The sequence below is a fragment of the Chrysemys picta genome, chromosome 25 (genome assembly GCF_011386835.1).
Source record: "Chrysemys picta bellii isolate R12L10 chromosome 25, ASM1138683v2, whole genome shotgun sequence".
In the NCBI taxonomy this organism is placed as follows: Eukaryota; Metazoa; Chordata; order Testudines; family Emydidae; genus Chrysemys; species Chrysemys picta.
In genome coordinates, this window is record NC_088815.1 from 9,064,486 (window position 1) to 9,091,647 (window position 27,162).

At 53.0% G+C, this 27,162-nt stretch overlaps 2 protein-coding genes across 4 annotated transcripts; both read right to left on the reverse strand.

The window, feature by feature from the left end:
- Positions 1–660: 660 nt before the first annotated feature.
- On the reverse strand, positions 661–8,331 carry MYDGF (myeloid derived growth factor). Its single transcript, XM_005281179.4, has 6 exons — positions 8,150–8,331; positions 6,449–6,499; positions 4,925–4,986; positions 3,476–3,557; positions 2,528–2,600; positions 661–1,567 (listed from the first exon to the last, which is right to left on the reverse strand). Exons 1-6 carry the CDS (start codon positions 8,297–8,299, stop codon positions 1,488–1,490), a joined length of 498 nt encoding a protein of 165 aa, XP_005281236.2. The 5' UTR covers positions 8,300–8,331; the 3' UTR covers positions 661–1,487.
- Positions 8,332–11,480: 3,149 nt separating this feature from the next.
- LOC101930955 (procathepsin L-like) lies at positions 11,481–27,084 on the reverse strand. Of its 3 annotated transcripts, none has more exons than XM_005281172.5 (8): positions 26,937–27,084; positions 18,869–19,001; positions 17,425–17,547; positions 16,796–16,945; positions 15,658–15,882; positions 15,399–15,567; positions 13,886–14,000; positions 11,481–11,899 (listed from the first exon to the last, which is right to left on the reverse strand). In XM_005281172.5, exons 2-8 carry the CDS (start codon positions 18,989–18,991, stop codon positions 11,800–11,802), a joined length of 1,005 nt encoding a protein of 334 aa, XP_005281229.1. In that variant the 5' UTR covers positions 18,992–19,001; positions 26,937–27,084; the 3' UTR covers positions 11,481–11,799. The 3 variants fall into 3 exon arrangements, with proteins under 3 accessions (XP_005281229.1, XP_042697435.1, XP_042697434.1); XM_042841501.2 differs by lacking the exon at positions 26,937–27,084 and adding an exon at positions 19,676–19,810; XM_042841500.2 differs by lacking the exon at positions 26,937–27,084 and adding an exon at positions 19,558–19,780.
- Between the last annotated feature and the right edge of the window lie 78 nt (positions 27,085–27,162).

Here is a 27,162-nt window from a genome sequence, read left to right on the forward strand (position 1 = left end):
ATGATGTAGCATACCTCAGAACTCACCAGGAACGTGTCTATATAGCAACTGTACAAGGAGGGTCCCTCAGAGATGGGCCTTGCCTGGAACTTCCCTTTTTCCCTCACTCGACCTCCCCAAAAATCTTCCTCTTTCTGTCTTTATGAGAGCTACGAGTTCTCAGCATCTCCGGAAATCCAGTAGGCTTCTAAAAATCTCAGTACAAGACACAACAGACTTCCGAAAAACACGTAGACTCTACAGAGTGTAGGTTAACCAGTCCCTAACTACTGTCCAACACACAAGTGACCCAGCAACAGCTACTGGGAGAATGGGACAAACTCATAGATTTAGTGTTGTCTTTGCACCATGGCTGGGGACTACACTAGATGATGAAATGTCTGATACAGCTTCTGGCAGGAGGATGGATTCAATGTTGCAACAGATCCTTTGCATCCCTAACTTCTAGGTTCCTCAAGCATAGGCCATGGGTTATCTCCCTGAAGTGGCCTTTGTCTTATGACATGTCAACCTCCCAACCAAGGAGACCCAGTCTGAGGCTTTGCAGGTGTCTGCTGATTGGATGTCAAACTGAAGAGCAAAGGCTATTCCACACTCCGGGCTCCCAATCATAGAGACGGTAAGAAGCTGGAACAGCCAGAGTGACCAGTCTAAGCGAACTTGGAGACAAGATGCTTTGCTTAATTTTATTTTTTTATATACAGATGAAGGGAATTCTGGATTCCTTCACAGTTATTAGACTAAATAAGAAAATCACTTCAGTATATACGAAAATAGTCCCGGAACTGTATTGAATAATGGATGCCTCGTTGGATGGATTTCTGTGTGGTATCAGAATAAACAAGGCCTGTGTGGACCCCACAGTTCTGCTTTTCTTATGCCAAGGTGCCAAATTCTGATCTGGGCAGTAGGGCAGAGTTTCCTCCTCAACTCACCAAATGCTGCTCGGTGGTGACTATTGACCAGATAGGACAGTGAATGGGTTTGGCCGGTTCCGTGCCCCCCCCTACTACCCGTTTAATGGGTTCTTCCTGTCACGCTTCTGGGCAGAAACCCTATTCCCTCTCCAGAGACTAGAGAGTTAACTACTTTCCTTTAGCAAACCTTGTTAAAATCCTGCTCCTTATCTTTCCGCATTGCTCTGCTTAGCAAGGAAGATAAGGAGACACAGCTAGAGGAGAGCTTTACCCTATTCAGCTGATCACTGAAGCAGAAAGCAGGCAACAGAATGGCTGGCTACAGATCAAGAATCTCAGAGGAAGTCTCCAGCTGCAAAGGCTTCCAGCATCTCAGGCACCTGGTTACTCTGACACAAGACAGAGGGTATCTGTCTTAACACCGCCGAGTCCAGTTCAGAGCGGACCCCAATATACTGCTATGTGGGAAACAGGAAAGAACACCCTAGACAACCAGCAATTAAGAAAAAGTCCCCTTTATCCACCACGCTTCTCCAGCCGAGAGACAAGCCCCTTCCCTAGGTCCCCGGATCACAACTCGTCATGGGGCGTTTTCGCTACAATCACTAGTTTGGACAGTTCGGAACGGAACTTCCCTTCTTTGTGAGCCACTAGAATGAGAGAAAACACAACAGGGAGTAAATGGACGATGAAGCATCAACTATGAGAACCGCCGGTTCCTTCCAAGAGCTCGAGAGGGCAAATCAAAAACTGAACTGCACTGATCACCTACATGTGGAGTGTAGTTGCAGCGTTTCTCAAATGCAGCCACCGTGGCGGGGCAGAGGGGGGGCAAGCTCTGGTCCCAGGGCTTTGGGCTCCCCCGACCCACTGCCATTGCCCCTGGCCCCCCGCTGCCTCAACCCCTCCATCCAGGGCTTAATTTGTCCCCAGGCTTGACAGGGCTGAGTAAGTCTGCTGTGAAAAGCGATACTTGTATGCTTGTTAATATCACTTTTCACAACAGACTTACTAGCTGGCAATAAATAGATTGTAATCCAAATCATTGTAATTACTTGTTTTACCTAAAGCTAATTAAGTGTTTTTAGGAAAAAGTGTGAGCGTGGCCACCAGGAAGGGTTGGTGACCACACTCTGAGGCCACCAAAATATTTGGCCGGTGAACCCCCCACCTTAGAGGCTTATTAATAAAGTCATTGTCCCCCCTGCACATACATAGTGTGGTAACACCTATGGGATCCAGGAAGGGTTCAGGGCCCCATTTTGTTAGGTGCCGTACAGCCAAGCACCAAAAAGTCAGTTCCTACCCCAACGAGCTCACAATCCACGGTTACCATTAATACACCACCTGTGATTCGGAATCATCCAGGGCACAGGTGCCTTTCTATCCATCCCCTATTAGACTGCCAAGCTCCAGACATGGATCAAAATATACCACAACCATCCACCTGGGTAGTGTATGTAGTTTTTCCATACTTCTGTTGCACATTTGCATCTAGTCTAAATGCCCATTTCCCCAGGATATACAGAGCTCTCTCTCTCTCTCTCATGTTGGATAAGTGACCTCATCTCCCTCACGAGTCACCCTCTGCTCTTTAGATAGCTACATACCTGTGGTTTCGGTGATTTCAAATTCCTCCGCCTTTAAGGGGACGTCGCTCTGTCCACCCGTCGCAGCTTGGGACTGAAATGGGAAAGAAGAATTTTTACCCTGTGAGCTAATCCAGAGAGCTTCCATGTTAAACAAAATAATAATCTGGCTCTACTGCCAAAGATCGCTTTGGCTCCTGTAGCTTGTAACAACTGGGGTCAAGGGATTAAATCAGCAAAGGAAATTTAGAGGCCAATCTCTGGGAATTTATCCTAGTTCCTCTTAACTTTATTTCCCTGGGGAGGTGCTGGGAAGGCTCATCATTTGAGACGTTTAGAACTGGATAGGGCAAAGCGTTGCAGAATAGCATGCAGGAGGACAATTCTGCACTGGCCAGGAGTACGGTTTGAGGAATGGACTGGACCATGGGGGTCATAAAGAGGTTCCATGGGGTTATAAGCTCCCTTCCTTTTTTAATGGCTACATAAACCGGGGGAGGAGGGGAAAATTTTGTTTCTGTTGGAACATGGGGTTCCAGTATAGAAGAAGCTATGAACCACAGAACTAAAAAGTCTTTTCTCTCTCATTTCTGTGGTTCTCTAGAAACCTTTTGTATCTTTTAACGGGTCCAACAGAGGCTTGACACACTGCACAATGAATGACTGGATGGATTGGGCCACAGCTCCCCTCCCCATGCATCCCATAGCAGCATTGCTTCGGAACTACTGACAAGAGTAGCAACTGGTGTCCATAAAGCCAGCAACCGGTCAAAAAACTTTCAGGGGGCAGGTACTGTATGCTGCACAAGGGTCCCTTTTTAGCCACGTTTCTGTCCAGAACCACGCTTTAATTCAGTGCACAACAGAGCAATGATTTCATTGCACACATTTTATAGTACAGCTGTCTGATCGTTCTGATGTACAGCCCGTCTCCCATATGCCCATTCAAAGTAAGCAGCTGGGACTTACATAAGCCATGCCATACTCTATCTTTGCTCCTTTCACTTCAGCTTTAAACTGGGTAAAGAAGAGATAAGACTTTCCTTGGGGCCTGAAAAGGAAGAGCAAAATCTTTGACTTTGAAAAGGTTATCCAGAAGGCACAGAACAGGAGCGCGCTGCCGGCCCGGCGATTAGAACATCACTGCCGCTCAGGGAAATAGGGATCTGAATTTCGTCCCATGGCTTTCCCAGCTAGCAGGGGTGGAAGCATTACAGACATCACACTCAGCTGAGGGAGGAGGTGACGTGTATCTCTCTTACTGGCCAACAGGGGTGGGAAGAAATGCTCTGAAAGGAAGCAGGTCTCTGCTGGAGGCTGGACGTCCCTGTTGTGAACTGGCCCAGCACAAGAAAGGACAGAGGTGCAGTGAGCACATGCGTAGGAATAGCTCAGTGGTTTGAGCATTGGCCTGCTAAACCCAGGGTTGTGAGTTCAATCCTTGAGGGGGCCACTTAGGGAGCTGGGGCCAAATCAGTACTTGGTCCTGCTAATGAAAGGCAGGGGGCTGGATTTGACCTTTCCCTTCCAGCTCTAGGAGATAGGATAGGTAGTGATCACAGGGTGTACTGTTCCTTCAGGAATGTACCAGGGTTGTGAGGGCTGGACTCAATGACCTTTCTGAGTCCCTTCCAGCTCTAGGAGATAGGTGCGGTATGGAGATATTCTTTCTCCTGTACTTCCACCTAGTGAGGAAAGGCTGGGGGACGGCAGGGTTTACAAACTGCTGCCAGGCTAAGGAGGCTGCTGGAAGCCTGAAGATTCCTTTGGGGGCAAAAGCCCCCTAATAATGTGCACAAGGGTTTAGCCTGAATCCAGCTAGGCTCATCTGTTACCAGGGACTCCAAGTTAGGGAAAGGGGAAATACCACCTAGCATGAAAATGTGCGATGGTTTATCTCCACCCTGAATCCTGGCTGCCAACTAAGTCTGAGGGCTTGTCTACACTTTAACGCTTCAGTGTAGGCCCTACCTATGCTGATTGGAGGGGTTCTCCTACTGGGCACTCCTCTGAGAGGTGGTACCTAGGTTGAAAGAATTCTTCCAGCTGTCTGCACTGGGGGTTAGGTCAGCATAGCTAAGTCACGATGGGGTGTCGATTTTTCACCCCCCTGAGCGCTGTAGCTGGGTCGACCTGGCTTTTTAGTGGAGACCAGGCCTCAGCGCAGAAGATCCCAGCTGCAGCATGAGGAGGGACAAGCCACCGAATGAAGAAAAGAAAAGAGTTAAAACGGACCCCTACCAGATCCAAACATGTTACCAAATGACCCAAAAGCCTCAGACCTCTGCAGGAGAGTGCAAAGTGGGAAAGAGTCTACCACACAGAGAGGCTCTCTGGAGAACTGAATACTGAGAGCAGAGGGGATTCAAGGGACCAGGTACAGAGAACAAGGCATAATTTTAAAAGGATTCCACACACCTCCACACTGAACAGGAGAAGAGTTTGTTGTCTTCACTGACTCCAATGCTCATCTGCCATTGCTGTGGAGAGAAAAGGTCTGAACAGTAAATCTCGGTAGCATTTACAGTCATGCCCAAAGCAATGGTGCTAGCTACACACATCACAAGCCTCCCCCGCAACAACTGACACTCCCGGGGAGGGATCTCATGAGAAAGACCAAGACTGGAAACTTAAAGTCACATTCTTCATATTGTGGCTTTATTGCATGAGGAGGGAAAGCTTGAGAAGGGCAGAACATGATTCTCAAACGAAGGGCAGTGCTTAATTTGTGCCAGGGCTTAGTTGAGCCCCGGCACCTCTGGGCTTGGCCGTTCAGAGCCCCGACACCTCTGGGCTTGGCCGTTCAGAGCCCCGACACCTCTGGGCTTGCTGCATCAGTTATGCAAGTAAAAAAACTGACAAATTTTGCGTTGACAAAGGGTGATTTGTTAAAACCACACATACACAATTAAACACCGTTTGCCACTTAATTACCCGTGGCTCTTTTTAATAGCTTCACTTCTAGCGGGTGGAATACAGGGGAACCCTTTCCTCTAGCTCCGCTTCTTGTCAGTACCAACGAAAGGGTGGAGCAGCAGCGGCCCCCTGCCCCACCCTAGAAAAGCCATAACCCCATTCATGCTACAGGGGCTGACCCTTCTCCAGAGGAAACTGCCACAAGAATTTAAAGTCATTTTGTTCTGTTTGTACAGCAATGGGGCCGTGATCCACGTCTGGGCCTCCTACGTACTATTGCAATACAAGTAATGATAAAGTCTTCAAGCCTCTTTAAGAACAGAAAGCCTGTTGGTTGTTTGCACATAGATTTCCCCAGCACCAGTAAGGGGTTGGAAAATACCACGCTCTTCTAGAGAGAGTTTCTGCCCCATGCCCTCAAAAGCAAAACTAACTACAAAGCTATATAAACATTACAGATATCCAGGACTTGCTAAACACAGCCTTATTGTAGCACACAAAGACTTCATCCACAGGTGAGGCTGACACAGGTGATTCTCTTTTGCAGACATGCAGTGTTTCCAACTCTCATGATGTTTGTTTGATCTTTTAAAGCCCCAGCTCCTTGAGTCAGGGGATTACAAAAGACTCTTGGTGGTTGTGGAGAAAAGCTTGAACACACGAATCCTAAAGGCGCAACGATCAGAAGGCAGTGGAAAAGACGCAAGATTTATTAATTTAAGTCAATAATTATTTTTGCAGGGGGGCTGCTCAAGATGTTTAAACACTTTGGGTTGCTGTGATAGAAACAGAGGTCTTTCTGGATATAGAAATTATCTTATAAAGAGGGATGCAATTGTTCCTTATTCTTACACTGCAAGATCTAGGAATCTAAATAGACTAATGTTCTCCAGAGCCCCAGAAAAATGGTGAACAAAGTAATTAGCTACAGTCATTCTACAGACAGACCTCTTGAGAGATTTCTTATTCTACTTCCTTGAAGCCTCTGCACCTGTGTTTCTTAAGTGAAGTGTTCAAATAACTCACCTCATTGGTCCCTCCCTGAGACGCGTATGTGAATGTGCAGGTGTACTCCCCCTTGAAAACAGCAGAGAAAAGTCAGTAGTTTTTCTAAAACAAGATATGCTATGGTACTAGCTATTAGTTGAGCATAAGCAATTTGCTTGGCATTGTACAGAACATATGTAACCTGGAGAAGCTAGGGGGAATTTAGGTTCTGATTTGCCAAAAGCCCTTAAATTTTCTCTCCAAGCATGAGAAAGTGGTGAAGTATTCACAATTTCCCCCAGAACGTGGCTATAATATCTTGTTTCCTCTATGCACAGGATCAAGTTTAGTTGGGTTAGTACTCAAGCAGGGGCCTTGCTGCAAGCTGCCTTGAGTCGGGTTGCCAACTTTCTAATCACACAAAACCGAACAACCCTTCCTTGCCACCCGCTCGCTCCATCCCCCCTCCCTCTGTTGCTCGCTCTTCCCCACCCTCACTCACTTTCACCAGGGTGGGGTGGGGGGTTGGAGTATGGGAGGAGGTGAGGGCTCTGGCTGGGGGTGCAGACTCTGGGGTGGAGCCAGAGATGAGGGGTTTGGGGTGCAAAAGGGGGCTCCGGGCTGGGGTAGGGGTGCAGGAGGGTGTGAGGGCTCCAACCGGGGGGGTGGGCTCTAGGGTGGAATTGGGGATGAGGGGTTTGGGGTGCAGGAGGGTGTGGGTTCCCGGCAGCATTTATCATCGCTCCGGGGAAGCAGCCACCAGGTTCCTGTGGTCTCTAGGCACATGGGTGGCCACTCCAGGCAGCTCTGACTTTGTGCCTGCAGGTGCCACCCCCCCGCTGCTCCCATTGGTCACGGTTCCCAGCCAGTGGGAGCTGCGGAGCTGGCCCTGGGGACAAGGGCAGCATGCAGAGCCTCCCAGGCCACCCCAGTACCTAGAGGACGCAGGGACCTGGCGACCGCTTCCGGGGGCGGCGCAGAGCCAGAGCACGTAGGAAGCCTGCCTTAGCCCCGGGCCTCTGCCGCACCACCAACCGGACTTTTAACAGAGTCGAAAACCAGACACCTGGCAACCCTTAGCCTTGAGGCTGCACTTGATTGGTGTGGTCCTTCCCTCATACAGCATCCAGTTCAGCTTGGCGACGCTGCTGCAGTGGGGGTCCTGCAGGCTGGGGGCCAGTCTCTGCAGGGCTCAGAGGGGACACTTGTGGGCAGGGGTCATTGGAGGGTGGCAGGGGTCTAGTCACAGACACGCAGGGATGGGGGGTGCGGAGGGACTCATTGGATGCCTCTGTCCTGAGAACCTGGGGGGCCCACAGGACAGGCCTTTGGCAGGCGATGGGTGTGTACTGGGGGGGGCGGGGGGCTACCTCTTCCTATCAAAAGGGGGTTACACATGAACACCCCCAAAAAACCACTGGGGAGGGGCCCATGGAGCGACCCCCCTCTACAGCAACTCGGGGAGGGGCTCCAGACTGAAGCAAGGGGGCGGGGCTACAGGCCCGATGCCCCGCCCCCCGGCTCAGGACTGCCCCGCCCAACCCCCTCAGCCTGCCCCCGCCGGGAGCCACTTGGCCGGAAGCGGCCCGGACGCGGCCACATTGAGACCCACCCCGTTTCCCAGTTCCGCGTCATCCTCCAACCCGCCCTGGCTCTCAGCCAATCAAAGTGGCGGGACGTTTGAGCGACGTGCGGCTCAGCCAATCAGGGCGTCGTGCCCATACACCTCCCCCCCCTCACCAGGCTCCGGGAGAAGGAATGGACCATCCCGCCGGGCCGCACGTCGAACTCGGCCGTGCTGGGCCCCTCTTCGGCCGTGGCGAACAGGAGGAGAACGGGGACTAGCCCAGCCCAGAGCCGCCAGGCGCCTACTCCACTGGGCGCCGCCATCTTGGAAGAGATGCCTCCCTACGGCGAGCCGGAGAGGTCAATTCAGAACGAGGCCGAGCCGGATCACGTGAGGAGCATCCCCAGGCGGCCATCTTGGATGTGGGCAGAGGTACCAGGCTGGTAGATTAACCCTTTGGGGACATTCCCATTCTACTCCCTAGAGCCCTGAGGGCAGCAAGGAGGTAGACTGGGCCCCCACCTTGCCATGAGCTAGGGTGGTGTGGGGGATAGTGCATGCACGAGGGCGCTTCGCTTGCACAAGGGCGACGGCCCATTGTGTGCACGAGGGCGCTTGCACAAGGGTGGTGGTGTTTGCACAATGGAGGCCCAGCTGACTGTTTGCAGAGTGGGGCAGGTGGGTGGCTTTGCACGGGGGCGTGTTGGTGCGGTTCTACGGCATCAACGGCTTCTTGGAGCAGCATGTTGGAAGGAGCAGCACCGTGGGGATGCCGTCCACATAGCGGCACCGTGCAGGGCTCGTGGTGCGGCGTGGGGATGACATTCGCCAGGCATGCGGCAGTGACGCTGGGGCAGCTTCTCTTAGCAGATGTTTGTGCCACTGTAGAGCTGTGGCACCGTTTGCACAGCAGGGACGGCATTTTCCTTCTGCCACGGTGACGGCTGTCTCGACTGGTGCTGCCAGGAGCAGGTTCGCAGAGCAATCGAACAGCGGCACTGGGTGATCAATGGTGACCTTGCTCTAGGAACGCTACCATAGGAATGGCATGTGCAGAGCCGTTGCTATGATGCCCTCCATGGCAAGGGTCCTGCAGGGTAGTTGAGGATTGAATGGGTGAGATAATATCTTCTGGACAAACAGACGTCCAATGAAAGATGTTACCTCCCGCACCTTGTCTTGCTAATATCCTGGGACCAACACGGCTACAACAACACTGGCTTGAATTTCAGAGTGGTAGCCGTGTTAGTCTGTATCACCAAAAGGAACGAGGAGTCCTTGTGGCACTTTAGAGACTAACAAATGTATTTGGGCATAAGCTTTCGTGGGCTACAGCCCACTTCATCAGATACATGCGTGTTCTCTGTATATCTATCTATCTATCTTCCTACTGTATTTTCCACTGCATGCATCTGATGAAGTGGGTTTTAGTCCACCAAAGCATATGCTCAAATAAATTTGTTAAGTCTCTAAAGTGCCACAAGGACTCCTTGTTCTTTTTACTGGATTGAATGGCTCCTTTTCACCCCCTACAGGTCAGTATGCTGGCCGCACACCATGGGAGAAGTTTGCACTGCTGCTCACTGCCCCTATTTGATAAGGAGAGGATTTCATTCTCCAGGGCTGTCAAATAGGCCAGCACTAAATTAGCCCCCCCACCCCACCCCCAAACCATCAAATAAAAAATCTCCTCTTCCCTCCATCTCTTTCAGGTCAGTGTCCGTTGGGTCTGGGTCATATGCTCATGCAATGACCTTAACCAGCCCAGGCCCCCTGCTAAAAATGAGGGACTGGCTGCTCTTTGACAGAGGGGCTGCGGAGAGCCAGCGCTGCTGCCTGTAAGCGCAGAAATCAATCTAACTGTTCCTGAAGCTGGCTGTGAAATGCTTGATTTATACCATAAGTGCAGCTTGCGATTTCACAGAGCGAGGGGCAAATAAAGCTGAAGGAGCTGCTAATTCTCTCATAAATCTCGGGAGGCTTAGCATGAAGGACACCAGCTGGGCTGAGTGTTGTATGCTGCAAAGCGAATTGTCAAACCAGGCTTCCAAGGCACAGGGCAGCTTCGGTGCAGCGTCCCGAGAATAGGCCAGAACAGCGACAGCAGTAACAAGGCTCATTGAGCAGAATTCTGGACTCCCCCCGCCCTTCACACATGCTGATGCTGCTCGGTTTGCAGAGCTCTTGGAAGCCTGGCGAAGAGACAGGTGGATGTCTGCCGCTGGCATGGGCAGGTGTTCGCTGCCTGAGGTCCAGGGGTGACCTACGGGTCACTCTTTTGGGCTGGTACATTGACAGATTTGAACAGTCGCAGGCATGAAGCACCAGGGGCCACCCTCCCAGACTCTAGCTTTCAGCGGAGAGCTTTACCCCTCGCCCACAGCCACCTGCTGCTTCTGTAACAAGCAAGGAATACAGCCTAGAAGGGCGGGATTGATGGGAAGGGGATCCAAGCACATGAGACCTCACTGCAACAATAGATGAAGCTGCTATCCCCTTTCTCCAGCGGGCCTCAAAGGGCTTTACAAACTCCACGGCAGGCCATTTGGGCGGTATTCTCACCCACCTGCTGGGGATGGGGAAACCGAGGCACAGAAATGGGCCCCAAGGTGTGTCAGAGTTGAGAATAGTGCTCTGTTCTCTTGCTTCCCCGTTCTAACCATTGGGCAGTACTCCCCTTTTGCTTTACTCAAACGTTGTTGGGTAATGGTCATTTTAACAGCCCCGTGGGTTTTTTGTTTTACAAATACCAAAGAAAATGAAAAACAAGGTGTAAAATAAAACAAAAACTCCCCTGCAGTGGCAGATACCGCCTGTGAGGTTGAGCCTGGGGACCTAGTGCACGGGGTAGCAGCAGCACTTGGGTTTGGCCCAGCTGCCCCTCTGTCATGATGGTGGGAGATGGCTGGGCCAAATTTGAGTGAGTAGCGTTGCAAGCTGGCGCATAGGGCCAAAGAGTCTGGGGTGGGTTTGCATTGCAAACTCCCCCCACCCCGGCTTCCTACTCCACTGGAACCAGCATCTGACCCTCCTCTGGCTGGAGAAAATGAAACCACACAAAATTCCCCCCAAAAATAAAATGAAAAATGATATAGAGAATTTGATGGGGTTCTAATCACTTTCTTTCTCCCTGGCATCATCATATCCGAATAAAGAGGGTCTGGGGAGCAAATGTAACGGGACCTCTTTATATGGCTTCTTGCCTTGTTGTTCCTGTTTGGTTGTAAATATGTATCTTCAAGACAGTAAGCTCTGCGGTCTTAGATCATGCCTGCACAGAGGCAGTGCTTTAACAATACAGACTCAGGTTACAGGCACTTCTACACCTTCCCATCATCATCTTCGTGGTTTTGTTGGCAGCCGGTTTGGCACGGTCTCCACGGGCTTTTGGGCTTTAGCTAAAGAGGAAAATGGGATCCAACAGCTAAGGGAACTTGTAAGGTGTATAGAAAGCTCCTACGGAGAAGCATCTTTAATCATCTTTCAAACCCACAAGGAGACTGGTTTTCACACTGAGAGGAAAACATTCTTTATTTTATGACTACGTTGGACAGAACACTAAGCCTCGTTCAGCGATGCTGCGGCGTGACCAGAACAGGACTTACCCAGGCTTGCAAGAGCAATTTGCTGCACAACTTTTAATCGCTTCTAAACCCATGTAAATCGCAGCTAAGAATCAGCCCAGAAATCACTGCCAGGAGCAAAAAGAATCTCCATGCTGGAGACGATCAAGTCATTTAGACTGTGGGAAGAAAAAAAACCCACGCAGTATGCGAGGCCTTCTGCCATGCAGGCCCAGGGCAGGAGGAAAACCCAGCACCGGCTACAAGACGGGATAGCTGGCTTGATTGGCCACACCACAGTGATTGTTGGCTCCTTTCGCCAGCCGGATGTAACCTTTTTCGCCCCATAGCTCAGACCAGCTGCGGGAAGATAAAGTGAAGAGAGCATGAGAGAATCTCTGTGGGATCTGAAGGGCGTTTGAACATTATAATGAGAAAGAAAAGTTGTCCCAATATGCTAGACCAGTGGTTTTCAAACTGCGGGCACTGGGTCGCGGGGGCTCTGGTCAGCACCGCTGACCGGGCCGTTAAAAGTCCCATCTGCAGTGCTCCCAGCTAAGGCGGCTAGTCCCTACCTGTTCTGACACCACGCTGCGCCCCGGAAGCGGCCAGCAGCAGGTCCGGCTCCTAGGTGGGGGGGCAATGGAGCTGCACGCGCTGCCCCCGCCCCGAGCACCGGCTCCGCACTCCCATTGACAGAGAAGTCTGCCTTTGCACCCCCGCTGTGCCGCTGCCCGGGAGCCGCCCGAGGTAAGCCCGTGCCCCAACCCCACACCCCAATCCCCTGCCCTAAACTCCACCCTAAACCCAGAGCCCCTTCCTGTACCCCAAGCCCCTCATCCCCGGCCCCACCCCAGAGCCTGCACCCAGAGCCCAGACCCCCTCATGCACCCCAACCCCCAGCCCTGATCCCGCCCAAAACCAGAGCCCCCTCCTGCACCCCAAACCCCTCATCCCTGGCCCCACCCCAGAGCCTACACCCTCAGCCCAGAGCCCTGACCCCCCACCCTGCACCCCAACCCCCTGCCCCAGCCCAGAGCCCCCTCCCACACTCTGAACCCCTCATTCCCAGCCCCCCCCCCCCGCAGCCAAACCCTCTGCCCCAGCCCCAAGCCCCTCCCACACCCCAAACCCCTCATCCCCAGCTCCTTTGGGTCACGGGCATCAACAATTTTTTTCAACTGGGTCCCCAGAAAAAGAGTTTCAAAACCACCGTGCTAGAGGCCAGCTTCAAGGATGCTTTGAGCATCTGCCTAACCAGCTGTCCACTGGCTGATCTCAGGTTCTCCAGACCATCCAGTGAAGGCACCAAACGCTTGGTCTCTGCAGCGGGACGCTGTGCATTGGCATGTCCCTTCTGCCGTCGATCACAAATGGAATAAATCTGGCAGCCTCAGCTTAGCCATTTCTCCAGAATACCCCTCCGTCAACTAGCAGGTTTGGCCTTCTCATTTCAGGAGCCGCCAGGGAGAGGGTAGGGAAAGGAGCCACGTGGCACTGAGGCACTGTAAGGTGGGGGAGGCTTGCCCAGCGCTCAGTCCACGTACGCCTGGCTCCTGACAGCTGCTTAGCTCTTTCATTTTGAGACGGCAGAAATCCAAAGACAGGCCTAGAGCGAGACAGATCTCCGGGGTGGGGGGGTGCAAGCTTGCACGAGTGCCCATCCTGAGGCCTTGGGAATGCGTACGGTCGGGGAGCAGGGTGAAGGGTTGTGAGTTCACACGTGGGCACCTGCATGCTGGTGGGCAGGATTGAGTTGGCCCAATGTGTCCTGCAGGAGGGGTAAGGGGGGGAGTTTACATGTGTGTGTGCACATGCAATCTGAGGGGAGGATGTACATCTTGGGGGCGTGGCGAGTTTTGATCATAGAATCATAGAATATTAGGGTTGGAAGGGACCTCAGGAGGTCATCTAGTCCAACCCCCTGCTCAAAGCAAGACTAATCCCCAACTAAATCATCCCAGCCAGGGCTTTGTCAAGCCGGGCCTTAAAAACCTCTAAGGAAGGAGATTCCACCTCCTCCCTAGGGAACCCATTCCAGTGCTTCACCACCCTCCTAGTGAAATAGCGTTTCCTACTATCCAACCTAGACCTCCCCCACTGCAACTTGAGACCATTGCTTCTTGTTCTGTCATCTGCTACCACTGAGAACAGTCTAGATCCATCCTCTTTGGAACCCCCTTGATGAGTGTACACATACAGTTGGGGGCTGGGGAGGAAGTGGGGGGGTGCATTTTCACAGAGGGCATGGGTTGGAGGCAGCTTTGGATGCCGCCAGAAGGCGACAGAGGTGAGTGTGCCAAGGGTGTCTCGGGGAGAGTCTCTCGCCTGGCTACTCCCCCTCACCTGTTCTTTAGGAGCCAATAGGGGGCGCTCTTCCCGTTCTCCTGGGATGTGCCGTAGCCCACGGCCAGCATCGCGTGGTTCACTGTTTGGCTGCACTGGCTGTCGGTGAAGACTCCTGGGGAGAGCAAAGCCGGAGTGAGATGAGGGAGGTCCCAGCGGATCGGAAGGAAGAACTCTCCCAGGGCATTGGACTGAAGCCACCCGGAGCTGCCCTGCTTTGTCCCTGCAGGCTGTCAGATAGCAGGCCAGCTGGGGAAGGAGGTAATCAAGTGCCCCCCGGGAGGTGAGATGAAACTAAGCGACAGACCCAGTAATTCCGGATGGGAGCCCGGACAGCTCAGTGAAAAAGCCCCGAGCCAAAGTGCAGGAATCCCGTGTCCTGTTCTGGTCTGCACAGAAGGACATCGATAAATTGGAGAGGGCTCAGAGCAGAGCCATCGTGACGATCAAAGAATCTGGGCTGGTCTCCGGCTGTAGCGCTTAGCGAAGATGCTCCCTATGTCAATGGGAGAGTTTCTCCCCTCGGGGTTGGTACTCCACCTCCCTGAGAAGCAGTAGCTCTGTTGACAGGAGAAGGCTTCCTGTCGCGGTAGTGCTGACTAGACCCGGGGGTTAGGTTGGTATAACTACGTCGCTCAGAAAACACGCCCCATAGTGATTGACTCAAGCAAGGAGCTCAATTCTATTTAGCTTCAAGTGAAGGCTAAGGGGTGACTTACCAGTCTCTAAGTACCTCCAGGGGGAATAAATATTTGAGACCGGGCTCTTTAGTCTAGCAGCCAAAGGCGTAATGTGATCGAATGGCTGGAAGTTGAAGCTAAACAAATTCAGACTGGAAATAAGGGGCAGACTTTTCACAGCGAGGGTAATTAACCATTGGAACTCACGGTGGATTCTCCCTCCGGGGCAATTTTTAAATCAAGGTTTCCTAAAAGATCTGCTGAAGCAGAGGCGCTGACTCTGTGGGTGCTCTGGGGCTGGAGCACCTACGGGGGAAAAATGGTGGGTGCTGAGCACCCACCGGCAGCCCCCCTATCAGAACCTCCCCTTCCCCGCAGCGCCTCCTGCCCGCCACAATCCACTGTTTCACAGCATGCAGGAGGCTGTGGGGGGGAGGAGGGAGGAGCAAGGATGGGGCAGGAAGAAGCAGGGTGGGGTGGGGGTGGGGGTGGGGCCTTGGGGGAGGAGGCGGAGTGAGGGCAGGGCTTGGGGCAGAGCCAAGGTGGGGCAAATACCCCCCCGCACATTGTAAAGTCTGCACCTCTGTGCTCTAGCAATTAATTCAGGCAAGTCCTACGGCCTGCATTATGCAAGACATCAAACTAGATCAGTAGCTTCCAACCTGTGGCCGGTGGACTCCTGGGAGTCTGCCGACAATGCCTCCGATTTCCAAAGGGGTCCGCCCCTCCATTCAAAAGGTATAGGGTCCGCAAATGAGAAAAGGTTGAAAACCACTGGGTTAGATTATCCCAGTGATCCCTTCTGGCCATAGACTCTCTGGGACGTTTGGTACCTGACTTGTAGAAGTGGAAGTGGAAGGTGCTGGCATCCACAGCAGTGGAGACCGGGCCGACAGTGGCCACTGCCTGCTCCAGAGCGGTCTCGTTGCCTGGCTGGATCTGCATGAGAGAGGTGCAGTTGGCAGCATTGTCCTGGGGGTTGTAATGGCAGCTGAATTCGTCCTGCAGAGAAAGGAGATGGAACGGGAGCTCGGGCACTGCTCCCTGGAGAAGCAGCCGCCCGCCCCAGGAGGCCACGCTCGCCTACGTTACCCTCTCCAAGTAGGGGTAGTTGAGCTCCGAGTTGATGCCCTTGTTGTCCCGCACGTACTGGAAGGCCCGAGTGATGAAGCCCCCATGGCACCCGTTGTTCCCCAGCCTCCTCGAGCAGTCCATGAGGTTCTGCTCACTCAGTGACACCAGTTTGCCCGTCTTCTTGAAGACCAAGCCCTCCAGGGCTCCTGTGGCACTGAAAGCCCAGCAGGACCCGCAGTGGCCCTGCAGAAAGCAAGGCAGGTAGGTGGGGGACAGGTTCGAGCTCAGACGTTCTCAACCTATTTACCCGTATGCCCATGGAGGACGTCCCATGGGCCGTGTGCTGATTGGGCCGCGGGTTGAGAACCACCGTTCTAGCTCAACCGGGAGCTGCTGGGCTCGGTGCAAGAATCCCAGCGGGAGGTTCCCTGGGCTGTGTGATGCAGGCAGGCGGGCGGCTTAGATAATCGTCAGGGCCTTACAAGCTCTTGCTCGCTGGAAAGTGGCGGGAAAGGGGTCCAAGCCCCAACGCGAGGCCGGGGAACTGGAGCAGCAGCAGCAGAGAGCAGCTGGGGTACTCTGCCTGCCCCTCCGCCCCGTGGCAGGGTTGGGGATTTGCAACGGGGACCCTCGCCTCTGGGGCTTGCTCCCTCTGGCGGTGGCTGTTAGACGGGGGAAGAGATTCCCACCACCGCCTGCTTTTAGCGATCCCGGCTCCCGCCCCAACGCGGCGGGGCACGTGGCCGAAGTGAACCCAACTCCTGCACGGCAGGGGCTGGATCAGGCTCAAACTCCAGGCAAAGGCGCTTGGGGAGGCAGAGGCAGGACCCCAGGGGGACAAAGGCCGATTCCATGGGGCTTCATGGGAACCAGGACAGGCCAAGGGCCGACCAATTCCACGCGGGTTAGCCACCTGCCAGGCGGTCCTCTAGGCCCCGGGCTGGGCACATTCCAGAGGGGCAACCAAGGGCCCCTCCATCTATCAGCCAGGAAACCCCAGGCAGCGACGCTGTTCGGACAGGCAGCCAGGCCCGCCTGAGGGTTGCCTTGACCCAGGCTCTGGGGGCCAGTGACAGGGAGCTCTGGGGCTGGGAGGTTTCCATGGCTGGCTGAGGGGTTAGGCCCCAAGCAGGGAGCTCTCTGCACCGGCACCCACCTGGTTTTTCACGGGGGTGACGTAACCCTTTGCGCGCCAGTCCACCTCCTTGGGAGTCTCCCGAGCAGCCGATGCCTGGAAGAGAGGCACCTTCCCGCCGTGCCGCTCGGCTAGGAAACCGTTCAGAAGCTGGTTAAACTCTTCGTCCGTCTGGAGGGGAAGGAAAGTTTTAAATCCGGAGAGCACGCGACCGAGAACTCCTGGCCAACAGAGGAGCTGCATTCTCAGCCCTGGCCCTGGCCCCCAACCCCTGAGGAGACAGACAGATCAGACAGCTGATGATGTTGAGAGAGGGGGAGACAGCCCCACGGAGAGACTGGGGAGCTCGTAGGAGGAGGCTCTTGCACCAACGGCAGCTAGGAGGCCAATGAAGAGGCAGGTGCTGAAGGAGGGAAAGTTATAAAACAGCGGGGCCCTGACGTGAGTGGGGGCAGCAGTGGGTATGGAGGTGGATGGGGCGAAGGGAGCGGAGTCACGGGTGGGCCGGGAGCTGGGATCTGCCGGGCCCAGCGAGAAGTGGGGAGTCATGTGAGGCAGAGGGAGAAACCACGGAGGAGGCTTCGGGTTTGGTCCTACAGGTGCCTCGCCCCGCAGCCAAGTGCCAGGATCCGCGCCGGGGGGCAGGTTACCAGGTCCCCGAAGTGGTTCATTTCCAGGCGGTAGCTGTGCTTCCCCAGAGACTCCTCCAGGTTGTGGCGCTCGATCCGCCGCAGGTTCTTCTCCCAGACCGTCCTGCGGAAAGCTTCCGCCTCCTGCCAGGGGACGGAACGACAGCATGGTTACACTTGGCCATGGCCCCCGCGCCCTGCAAGCAAACACCCAGCAGGCAGGCAGTGATGGGAGCCGTGGTTGGCCCCAGCCTGGCCTGAGTTCCATTGAGGGGGGCGACGCGTGGGAATCCGGGCACCCGCGAGCCGGCCAGGAGCTCGGCTCGCCTGGGCAGGCTCTGTGCAGCCGGTGAGCACAGGCCGCGGGGCTGGGGAGGGCAGAGCAACGAGGGTAAGAGAAAGCAGCAAACATTTCGCCTCAACGTTTGAGAGCTGGTAGCTTTCCTGCCTGCTCCCAATCCTCCCTGATTCTCCATGCACCACAGCTGCTTGCAGGGGCTGAAGTACGGGGGCAGAGCACATGTCCCCCTCCTCTCCCAGGCCTGGCTACATTCCCCTGAGACTACCCCTCCTTCCCAGCTCCATTAACCCCCGAATCTCCCTATTTCCAGCTGGGAGCAGATGTGCCAAAATTCAGCCTATGAGGCTGGACCCTCCGAGTGGCTGAAACCCCACAGGAGCTGGGGGAGCCCTGAGGCTTCCCAGAGGGTGGAGGAGCAGCCAAACCCCTACAGCCATTGGGGCTCGCCCCATCCCCCATCAGACCCCAGCGAGGAAGGAAGCAACAGCTATTCCAAACATTGAATCTTTCTCACTCTTCTTATCAAACTGTCTGTACTGGGCTAGCTTGATTATCGCTTCAAAAGTTTTTTTTCTCTTACTTAATTGGCCTCTCAGAGTTGGTAAGACAACTCCCACCTGTTCATGCTCTCTGTATGTGTGTATATATATCTCCTCAATATACGTTCCACTCTATATGCATCCGAAGAAGTGGGCTGTAGCCCACGAAAGCTTATGCTCTAATCAATGTGTTAGTCTCTAAGGTGCCACAAGTCCTCCTGTTCTTTTTGCGGATACAGACTAACACGGCTGTTACTCTGAAAGCTCCCCTACAGGGGCAGCTGACATCCAGGTCCTACAACCTCCCAGCCAAGCCACCACGGCTCTCCGGGAAGTCGAGTCTGGCCGTGCCCCGGCCGCTTCGCACGGCCCGGTGGGTGCTGCTCGCTCTCTGGCAGCTGGGGCTGGAAGCGCTGGATTGCGAGAAGGCCTTGCTCGCTACTTCCCTCTCCCCTACCCCCAAATCCTTGAAGCTCGGGCTCTAGCCACTCGGTTTGGTTCAAATGCAGCCGAGCGAGGAAATCCCGCTCCCAGGGAGCGAAGGAGATGGAGCGAGCCGGGGGCCAGCCGACGAGACGGTCACAGTGGCCAAGCCACGAAGAGTCACTGGGGCCGCAGTACTTACTTCAGGATAGTCCTTAGCGTGGAAGGTCTTCCATCCTCGCCAGCCTTCCTCCAGGGCAGGGTCCCGTGCCCCGGACGCACCCAGCAGGACCACAAGGGACCCCACCAGCACTGGCAGCTGCATCTCTCTCAGGCTGGGTGGGTTAAAACGCACCTGTTAGAGTTCAATCCTGGCTGCTCTTGGCATCTCACCGAGCCGGGGTGTGGAGGGGGACAGGAGCCAAGAAGCGCAGCTTGTCCTCAGTTCCCAATTGTAACTCAGCCTACGACGTCCCCTCCCCACCATTGACGGCAACTTGATGGGGAAACCTCCCAACATAGAGCCCTAGGCAATTCATGTCAAAGACCCCGCTCTCCCTGGCAGCTCCAATCCAGCCCAGAGCTGAAATGTGCCGTCACCTGAACAGCTGCGGAGTGGCTACTAGAATCAGTGGGTGGCTCTCAGTCCAATTTCTAGCTGGTTACACCTCAAAGATCAGCCACTGCCCGTGATTTCTTCGTTCTCGGTCTCAGCTGGGAGGCCGAGGACGGAGCCCAAGCTCCAGGTCTGGCCTGGGGCTGTCAGCTGGTCCTGCAGCTGGGCCCTTTCCCCCCCCACCAGCTGCAAGGTCACTGGTTGCACACTGCCCACCCTCCTCCTTCCTCCCACTGTATTCAACAGAGGTTCAGAAAGTTAAACACAGCAGCCACCTGAAGATCTGGCTTTCCGGCTCTGCTGCCCGAGCCCTGTGTGTCTGTACAGCATTGGGTGCCGCCCGCACTGTCAGCTAGCACGCTAGGTTCCCCAGGCCAGGGACTGCATTTGCACCTTGGCTTTCTTCAGGGCCGAGCGCACGGCCGGCTCTCGCCGATCATATCGTAACTCTGCTCCACCTAACGGAGGCGTCCGCCAGCAGCATCTCCGCATGAGGACAAAACACCCAACCTTTGCCGCTTGGAAATGACTCAGCCTCCGGCTTCCTCCCTGCCAGCAGTGCGGGGCTATTGCAACATGCTGCCGGCGTGTGCCCCGCGCCCCAGGGGGGCGTCACCGTTTTGCAGCCAAGAATTGAGCAAGGTTCAAGGAGGGCTTGGCCTTCTCTGTGCGTAACCAGTGGCTCTAGTTAATGCTCACAGAAGCGGAAGGGAGAGAAACGCTCAGGCGTCAGGGCTCAAGCTGCTCTGTATTAGGGATGAGGAGATTGTCAGGGTGGGGCAGATTATTGCACATCGGCCTCCAGCGGAGTTTTTTTGCACCTTCCCTTGAAATGTCTGATGCTGGCCCTGGTCAGAGCTGGGAGACTGGACCGGCTGGCCCATGGGTCTGATCCAGTCTGGCAGTTCTCCCCCAGGCTAACCCCATTTGCGCAGCACCAGGAGAGCCCACTGGTGTCAACGCCTGACATCAACAGGAAATAGGACTCTCCCAGCCAGGCAGGGCTGCTGTTGCTGCAGCCCAGAGGCGGTGGAAGCAGTTGGGGCAGAGGGTGAACACACCAGCACTGGAAATGTCCTGGGGGCTCAGCTCCCCTGTCAACTTGGGCACAGCTGGGGGGAGGGGCGCAGAGGCAACAGGGGGACCTGGAGAAGTTGGAGCAGCTGCTGGGGAGCAGGGGCTAAGACCCAGAGGGGCTCGAACAGGCTGGGAGCAGGTAGGAACCTCGGGGACCGTCTTTCCCCACTCACAGGGAGGTTCTGCCCCCCCTCTGCTCTTTCCTAACTGACCCCCTAGACTTTGAGGTCAGAAGGGACCATCATGATTCTCTACTCTGACCTCTGGCCCATTGCAGGCCACAGAACCTCACCCACCCACTCCTGAAATAGACCCTCCAACCTCGGTCTGAGTTACTGACGTCCTCAGATCATGGTTTAAAGACTTCAAGTTACAGAGAATCCACCATTGACACTAGTTTAAACCTGCAAGTGACCAGCACCCCATGCTGCAGAGGAAGGCAAAAAAAGAGAACTGGATAAATTCATGGAGGTTAAGTCCATGAATGGCTATTAGCCAGGATGGGTAAGGAATGGTGTCCCTAGCCTCTGTTTGTCAGAGGGTGGGGATGGATGGCAGGAGAGAGATCACTTGATCATTACCTGTTAGGTTCACTCCCTCTGGGGCACCTGGCATTGGCCACTGTCGATAGACAGGATACTGGGCTAGATGGACCTTTGGTTTGACCCAGTATGGCCGTTCTTATGTAAGGCAAAAAAAACCCAGGGTCTCTGCCAATCTGACCTGGGGGAAAGTTCCTTCCTGACCCCAAATATGGTGATCAGTTAGACCCTGAGCACATGGGCGAGACCCACCAGCCAAACACCAGGAAAAGAATTCTCTGGAGTAAGTCAGAGCTCTCCCCATCTAGTGTCACAGCACCAGCCATTGGAGATCTTTGCTGCTAGCCGTCGCAGAGGCTAGTGTTGTACAAGGCGCTGGTGAGACCTCATTTGGAGTACTGTGTGCAGTTCTGGTCTCCCATGTTTAAAAAAGATGAACTCAAATTGGAACGGGTGCAGAGAAGGGCCACTAGGATGATCAGAGGAATGGAAAACCTGTCGTATGAAAGGAGACTAGAGGAGCTCGGGCTGTTTAGTCTGACAAAACGAAGGCTGAAGGGGGATATGATTGCTCTCTTTAAATATATCAGAGGGATAAATACCAGGGAGGGAGAGGAATTATTCCAGCTTAGTACTAATGTGGACACGAGAACGAATGGATATAAACTGGCAGTGGGGAAGTTCAGGCTTGAAATTAGACGAAGGTTTCTGACCGTCAGAGGGATGAAATATTGGAACGGCCTTCCGAGGGAAACGGTGGGGGCGACGGACCTGTCTGGTTTTAAGATTAAATTAGATAAGTTTATGGAGGGAATGGTTTAATGGTAAAACATAATTGGTGGGGAATACCGAGCAATAGCAGGTAAATAGTATAATGGCTAACAAGGGTCAGGCTGGAGACTCTTACCTACATGCTCGGGGTCTTACTGATCGCCATATTTGGGGTCGGGAAGGAATTTTCCTCCAAGGTAGATTGGCTGAGGCCCTGGAGGTTTTTCGCCTTCCTCCGCAGCATGGGGCAGGGATCGCTAGCAGGAGGGTTCTCTGCAATTTGAAGTCACCAAGACACAGGATTTGGGACTTCATCAGCAGAGTCAAGGGAAGGGTAGGGACGGTTTTGTGGCCTGCAGCATGCAGGGGGTCAGACCAGATGATCATAATGGTCCCTTCTGACCTTAAAGTCTATGAGATCAGCTACATGCCATCGTGGGCTGCCCCACCATCCCATCCCCTCCCCTCCATCAACTTTTCTTGAAGTCAGTGAGGGTTTTGCTCCCAGTGCTCCCCTTGGGAGGCTGCTCCAGAACTTCACTCCTCTGATGGTTAGAAACTGTTTAATTTCAAGCCTAAACTGGTTGATGGCCAGTTTCTATTCATTTGTTCTTGTGTCCACATGGGCGCTTAACTTAAATAACTCCTCCCTCCTCAGTGGTTAGTAGGCCCACTTCTTTCCTTCTATTTATATGGCTATAGAACCTTTCGCTATTGGCTTTAATTCCCTTTGCAAGGTCCAACTTCGCTTAGCTTTTGGCAGTTCTCACTGTATTCCTACACTCTCTGACCTTTCCTTGCTCATCCCTCCCATCTTCCATTCCTTGTAGGCGTTCTCCAATCACCTGTTTGAGATGCTTGCTCATCCAACTTGGTCTGCAACTCTTCCCTACAAATATTTCCCTCTTGCTTGGGACGCAGGCTTCAGAGAGCTTCTGCAGCTTTGATTTAAAGTAATTCCGAGCCACCTCCACCTTCAGATCCTTGAGTTCTTCAGTCCAGTCCGCTTCCCTAATTCCCTTCGTTTTTTAAAGTTTGCCCCTTTGAAATCAAGGCCCCTAGTTGCAGAGTTTTTTGTTTATCCTTCCATTTAATTTAAACAGAATTAGCTCATGATCACTCAAGCCAAGGTTGTCCCCTACAACCAGCTCTTCTCTGAGGTCCTCACTGCTCACCAAAGCCAAATCTAAATGGCTCCACCTCTTGTTGGTTCAACGCCTATTTGGTGAAGAAAGCGGTCACATACATCCAGGAAAATCTGGGCCCTTCTACAAAGGTTTCTCTCCCTCTCCATATCCAGATCAGATCCTGGGGGCTTTAGCACATGCCAGTCACTAGCCCAGGGGAACCCCTCTGGTAGCTTTCTTCCCCCAAGTGACTTTGGCCCTGACTCTCTCTTATCCAGTCCGTCACTTCTCTTTCTGTACAGTCTGCCTTCTCATCAATACACATCACTACTCCGGTGCATCATTCTCATCTTCGCCCCTTCTTTCACAAACAGCCCTCGACCTCGGCCCTGCCTCCCTCGTTTGCAGCTCCCTCACCTTCCACTCCGGGCTGTTTCTGTGACACCTTCCAGCAATGACCTTGGTTCTGTTCCACCTCAGGCTTGGATCAGCCTCTCTGGCTGAATTCTAAGGGTACGTCTACACTGCACGATTCCCAGGCCGAGCAGACGGACTCACGCTCGCTTAGCTTGAGCGAATAGGTGCAGACATGTGGCGTGGGCAGCAGTTTGGGCTAGCGCCCCTGTTTGCCCACTGGGATCCAAGCTCAGGGGGCTTTGCAGAGCTACACCATCCACAGAACTGTTCTTAACGCTAGATCAGCTTGAGATAACACGAGTCTCCCCGCTGCAGTGGCTAGACGCTCCCTACACTTCTTGGGCAGAGACTTGCCTCCAGCTCTGTTGGTTACAAAGAGGTTGGGGGTTCAGTGTGTGTCCCCAAAGTATTTAGCTCAAGGCTTGGTGCTGCTAACTGGCAAACATCACAAGGCGAGTGGTACAACCCACTTTGTATTTTTTTTATAATTTCAACAGATAAATTGATTTTAAAAAAAAGCTTAAAAATCAAGTTTTCATGGTTGTGCAAAATGAGAGGGGGAAAATGCTTAAAACCATTTTTATCTTCACAGTTACAGGAAATTGGGGGAGGGGGTCAGGCAATATTTCTTTAACAGTCGGTGCTGACATTCAACAAGTGAAAGCTTCATAAACTGTTAAAACACCCGTTGGCAACATCACCTGTCAAACTCTAGAAAAAGTCAAGAGCCTTAAATCAAACTCTGAGAAGTTATCAAGCTACGTTGCCTGTCAGTTTCAGTTATCAGCAGTGGGATTTTTTTGGTCAGTGTGTGCATGTGTGATGAAATCTACTGACATTTACCAATTTGAGGGAAAAAAATCTAATCTTTCCAAACCTTCTCATGAGCAAGAGCTTAGAAGAACTGTGCACAAACATCTCCAGGAAGCTGGTTTTCCTATTGGCCAGAAAGCCAGAGTCCAGCCCAGCCCAGCCCAAAGACCTGGTTGAAAATTACTGCTGGGAGAAAATGTGTCTGAAACATTTTTACACAGTAGAGCGCTTCCCCTCCCTCCCTGGGCTGTGGCTGCTGCAAACTATCACACGTCCTCCCGCAGCGCTGATAAGTAGAGCCGTTTGCGAGCGGAGGCAGAAATAGCATGTGTGATGGATAAGGTCAGAGAAACCGGGGGAAGGCGAGAGAAGGCTGTTGTTTTGCATTGAGGTTTAGAGCAAGGCGTGGGTGAACACAGAGCTGTGCGTGATGGATTGAGCCTTCGGTTCTAAGCTCAGGGCCCTACCCGCTAGGACTCAGCTCAGGATGACTGTAGGAAGGTTTGTCTAATGCTTAGGGTTAAGGGGAGGTAGATCTGACAGTCTCCTCCCTCCAAGCACTTAAGCACCCAAAGGAGCTGCAAAACCATCCTGCATACAGCTCCCTGCCTGCTCCCTAACTGGGGCCGCTAGACTTTGTTGCAATATCAGTAAACCCCATTTTACAGAGGGGAAACTGAGGCACGGTGCCTCACACTGGGAAGCCTGTGACAGCTAGAATCCAGCTGTGACTGCGGATAGACGACCATCCCCAAAGAGCCCCTTACTCCTGTGTCAGCTTCACCAGAACAAGTTGATTTCCTCTCCCATTTCCTCCCAGAGAGCATACAGGGTTGGGCTGGTCAGGGATTCCCTAGATCTGTTACTTCAGGAAGCTAGCACTTGCTGAATTGTTTTGACCCCCTCGTTCTAGGTAAGCGTTGCTGTAGGAGGGTGGAAACAGCACGCACTACTCCTTAACACCTCCTTGGTGGACCAGATTCTCCATTTCCCTGTCCCCTGTGCAATCATTTACCCCAAGGCCAAGCAGGTGTACAATGAATGAAGGGTAGAGTTGATACACACTAAATGTTTTCACCCTGCTGTTGTGGAGCAAGGCCGGTCGTTCCATAGTTAAGGCTGCAAAGGGTGGCTGAAGCCAAGTGGTGGCAATCAAGCAGCTACATAAGTCAGATCGGCCTTAAAGTTAGAGCAGAGGTAGAATTTCTACCAAATGTTAAGTGCATTGGATGATGGCATCTTGCCTAACAGCCTAGAAATAGTTGAAGGGCTACAGCAAAGGAATCCTCTTTTCCACCTCTAAAATGCAGCTAGCTCTGGGGTGGAAAAGAGGGGCTGCACTGTTAATGGAGAACAAAACTGTGAGTACTAAACATAGCTGCTGGCACCATCGTGTGAAGGGGGCTGGCTGAAGGTTAGAAACTGGTAAAGATGTTTTCAGCAAACTCCCTTCAGGAGAAGTTTCTGGTGGATTTTAGCATACTTTATTTTATGGTGTATTTCATTTTTCCAGCTGTGTAACAAGAATCCTCCCCCTACCAGGGCTGCAGGACCCCACCACCACCCACCCCTTGCCCTAGAATTTGTTTGTCTTCTAGCCACCACCTTATAAACCACTGCAGTGTTGTAAATAATGCAGAGCTGCGGGTTCTGCCTCACAGAGCAACACAACACTCCAGAATGTGGCAATACTGTTTCAACACGGCTCAGTGGTGAAAAAGCGATCCGAGGGCTCAAAGCTTCTAGTTCTGAACACACAGGACTCTCATTAACCTAGCATTGGCTAAGGGCTTTCAGACATCCATAGCTTCCTTGACCCTAAACATTAGAGGCAAGGTGGGGGCTGTAATCGTTCGAGATCTTTCATTACCTCACGCACCCTGGGTCTTGAATATCCTGGGACCCACACAGTTGCACCACGACTTGACACTAATATAACACTGTGCAGTGATCAAGGGAAATGCTAGAACGTTTTCCATCAAAACATTTTTTTGAGGGGGGGACAAAGTGGCTTTTGATTAAACCGCCCCCCCGTTATTTGTCAAAACCAAAAACTGGGAGGGGGGAAATATTTTAAAAACAATGTTCTGGCCCTTAACACCAGAACATTTTCCACATTGCAGAAAACCAGGGGGGGGAGGGGGGGAGGGGAAGATGGACAAATTTGTTTTTTCAATTTTTCACAGGGAAAGAATTCCTTTCCCAACCAGCTCTGGTGGTCAGTCCCATTCTAATGGAGTATTATCAACACTCACACCGAATCCCAAATACCATTCACGTCCAGGTGCAATGCATTTAACATCTGTCAGCAGCTACCTTTGAGATACAGATGCAGTAAGGTGCATTGAACCTGGCTTCAGCGATACAGGAGGTAAGTAGGAGGTAAGGGGCAGCTGAAAGGAATAAGGTGGAGACTCTTCGCATAATTTGTCCGCAGTGCCCAATAGGCAGTGCCAGATTGGAGTAGGTTGATTTCCCAGCTACTGTCTTTCAAGCGCTCAATCCCCGCCACAGAAAAAACAGCCCCTCTTCATGGCATGGAATAGTCTTACCCATTCAAGGGATGAGCTTGGATGATTGCAGTAGCGGAGAGATTTGTAAACGCTTCAGGAGAAGGACTTTAAAAAAAGATGTTGCAGAAGCATTAAGTCCACTTACTGCACAATACAACTACAATCAACTGCCTTAGGCTCTTGGGTCATTGCTGGTCACCTACCACATAGTCTAAAGAAGAAGAGGGAAAAGAAAGAACACAGCAGGCTGGGAATAAGGGGCTCGAAGGGCTCAGGTCTGTCCTGCAATCCATCCTGCTTTCAGTCGTGAGGAAGCCGTTAGGATTAAGGAAGACAGAAGAGGAACAATCCAGGCAACACACAAAGGCTTTGTTGTTGACTGGCACTTACTTACCTGGATCTCCAAAGGCTGGGAGAAAGCACAAGCAACTCCAATCTCTCTCTCTCTCACAGCAATGTGGGGCCACCAGTACCTTCACTCGGGGAACTGCAGATGTGTGCAACTTCCTCCATCACATCTCCCTCCCCCAGCCCTGCTGCTCAGTCTTTTACCCCACAGGACTTCCTGAAGCAGCTAGAACAAGATTACAACACCGTCAGGCCAAGATAGAAGAGAAGAA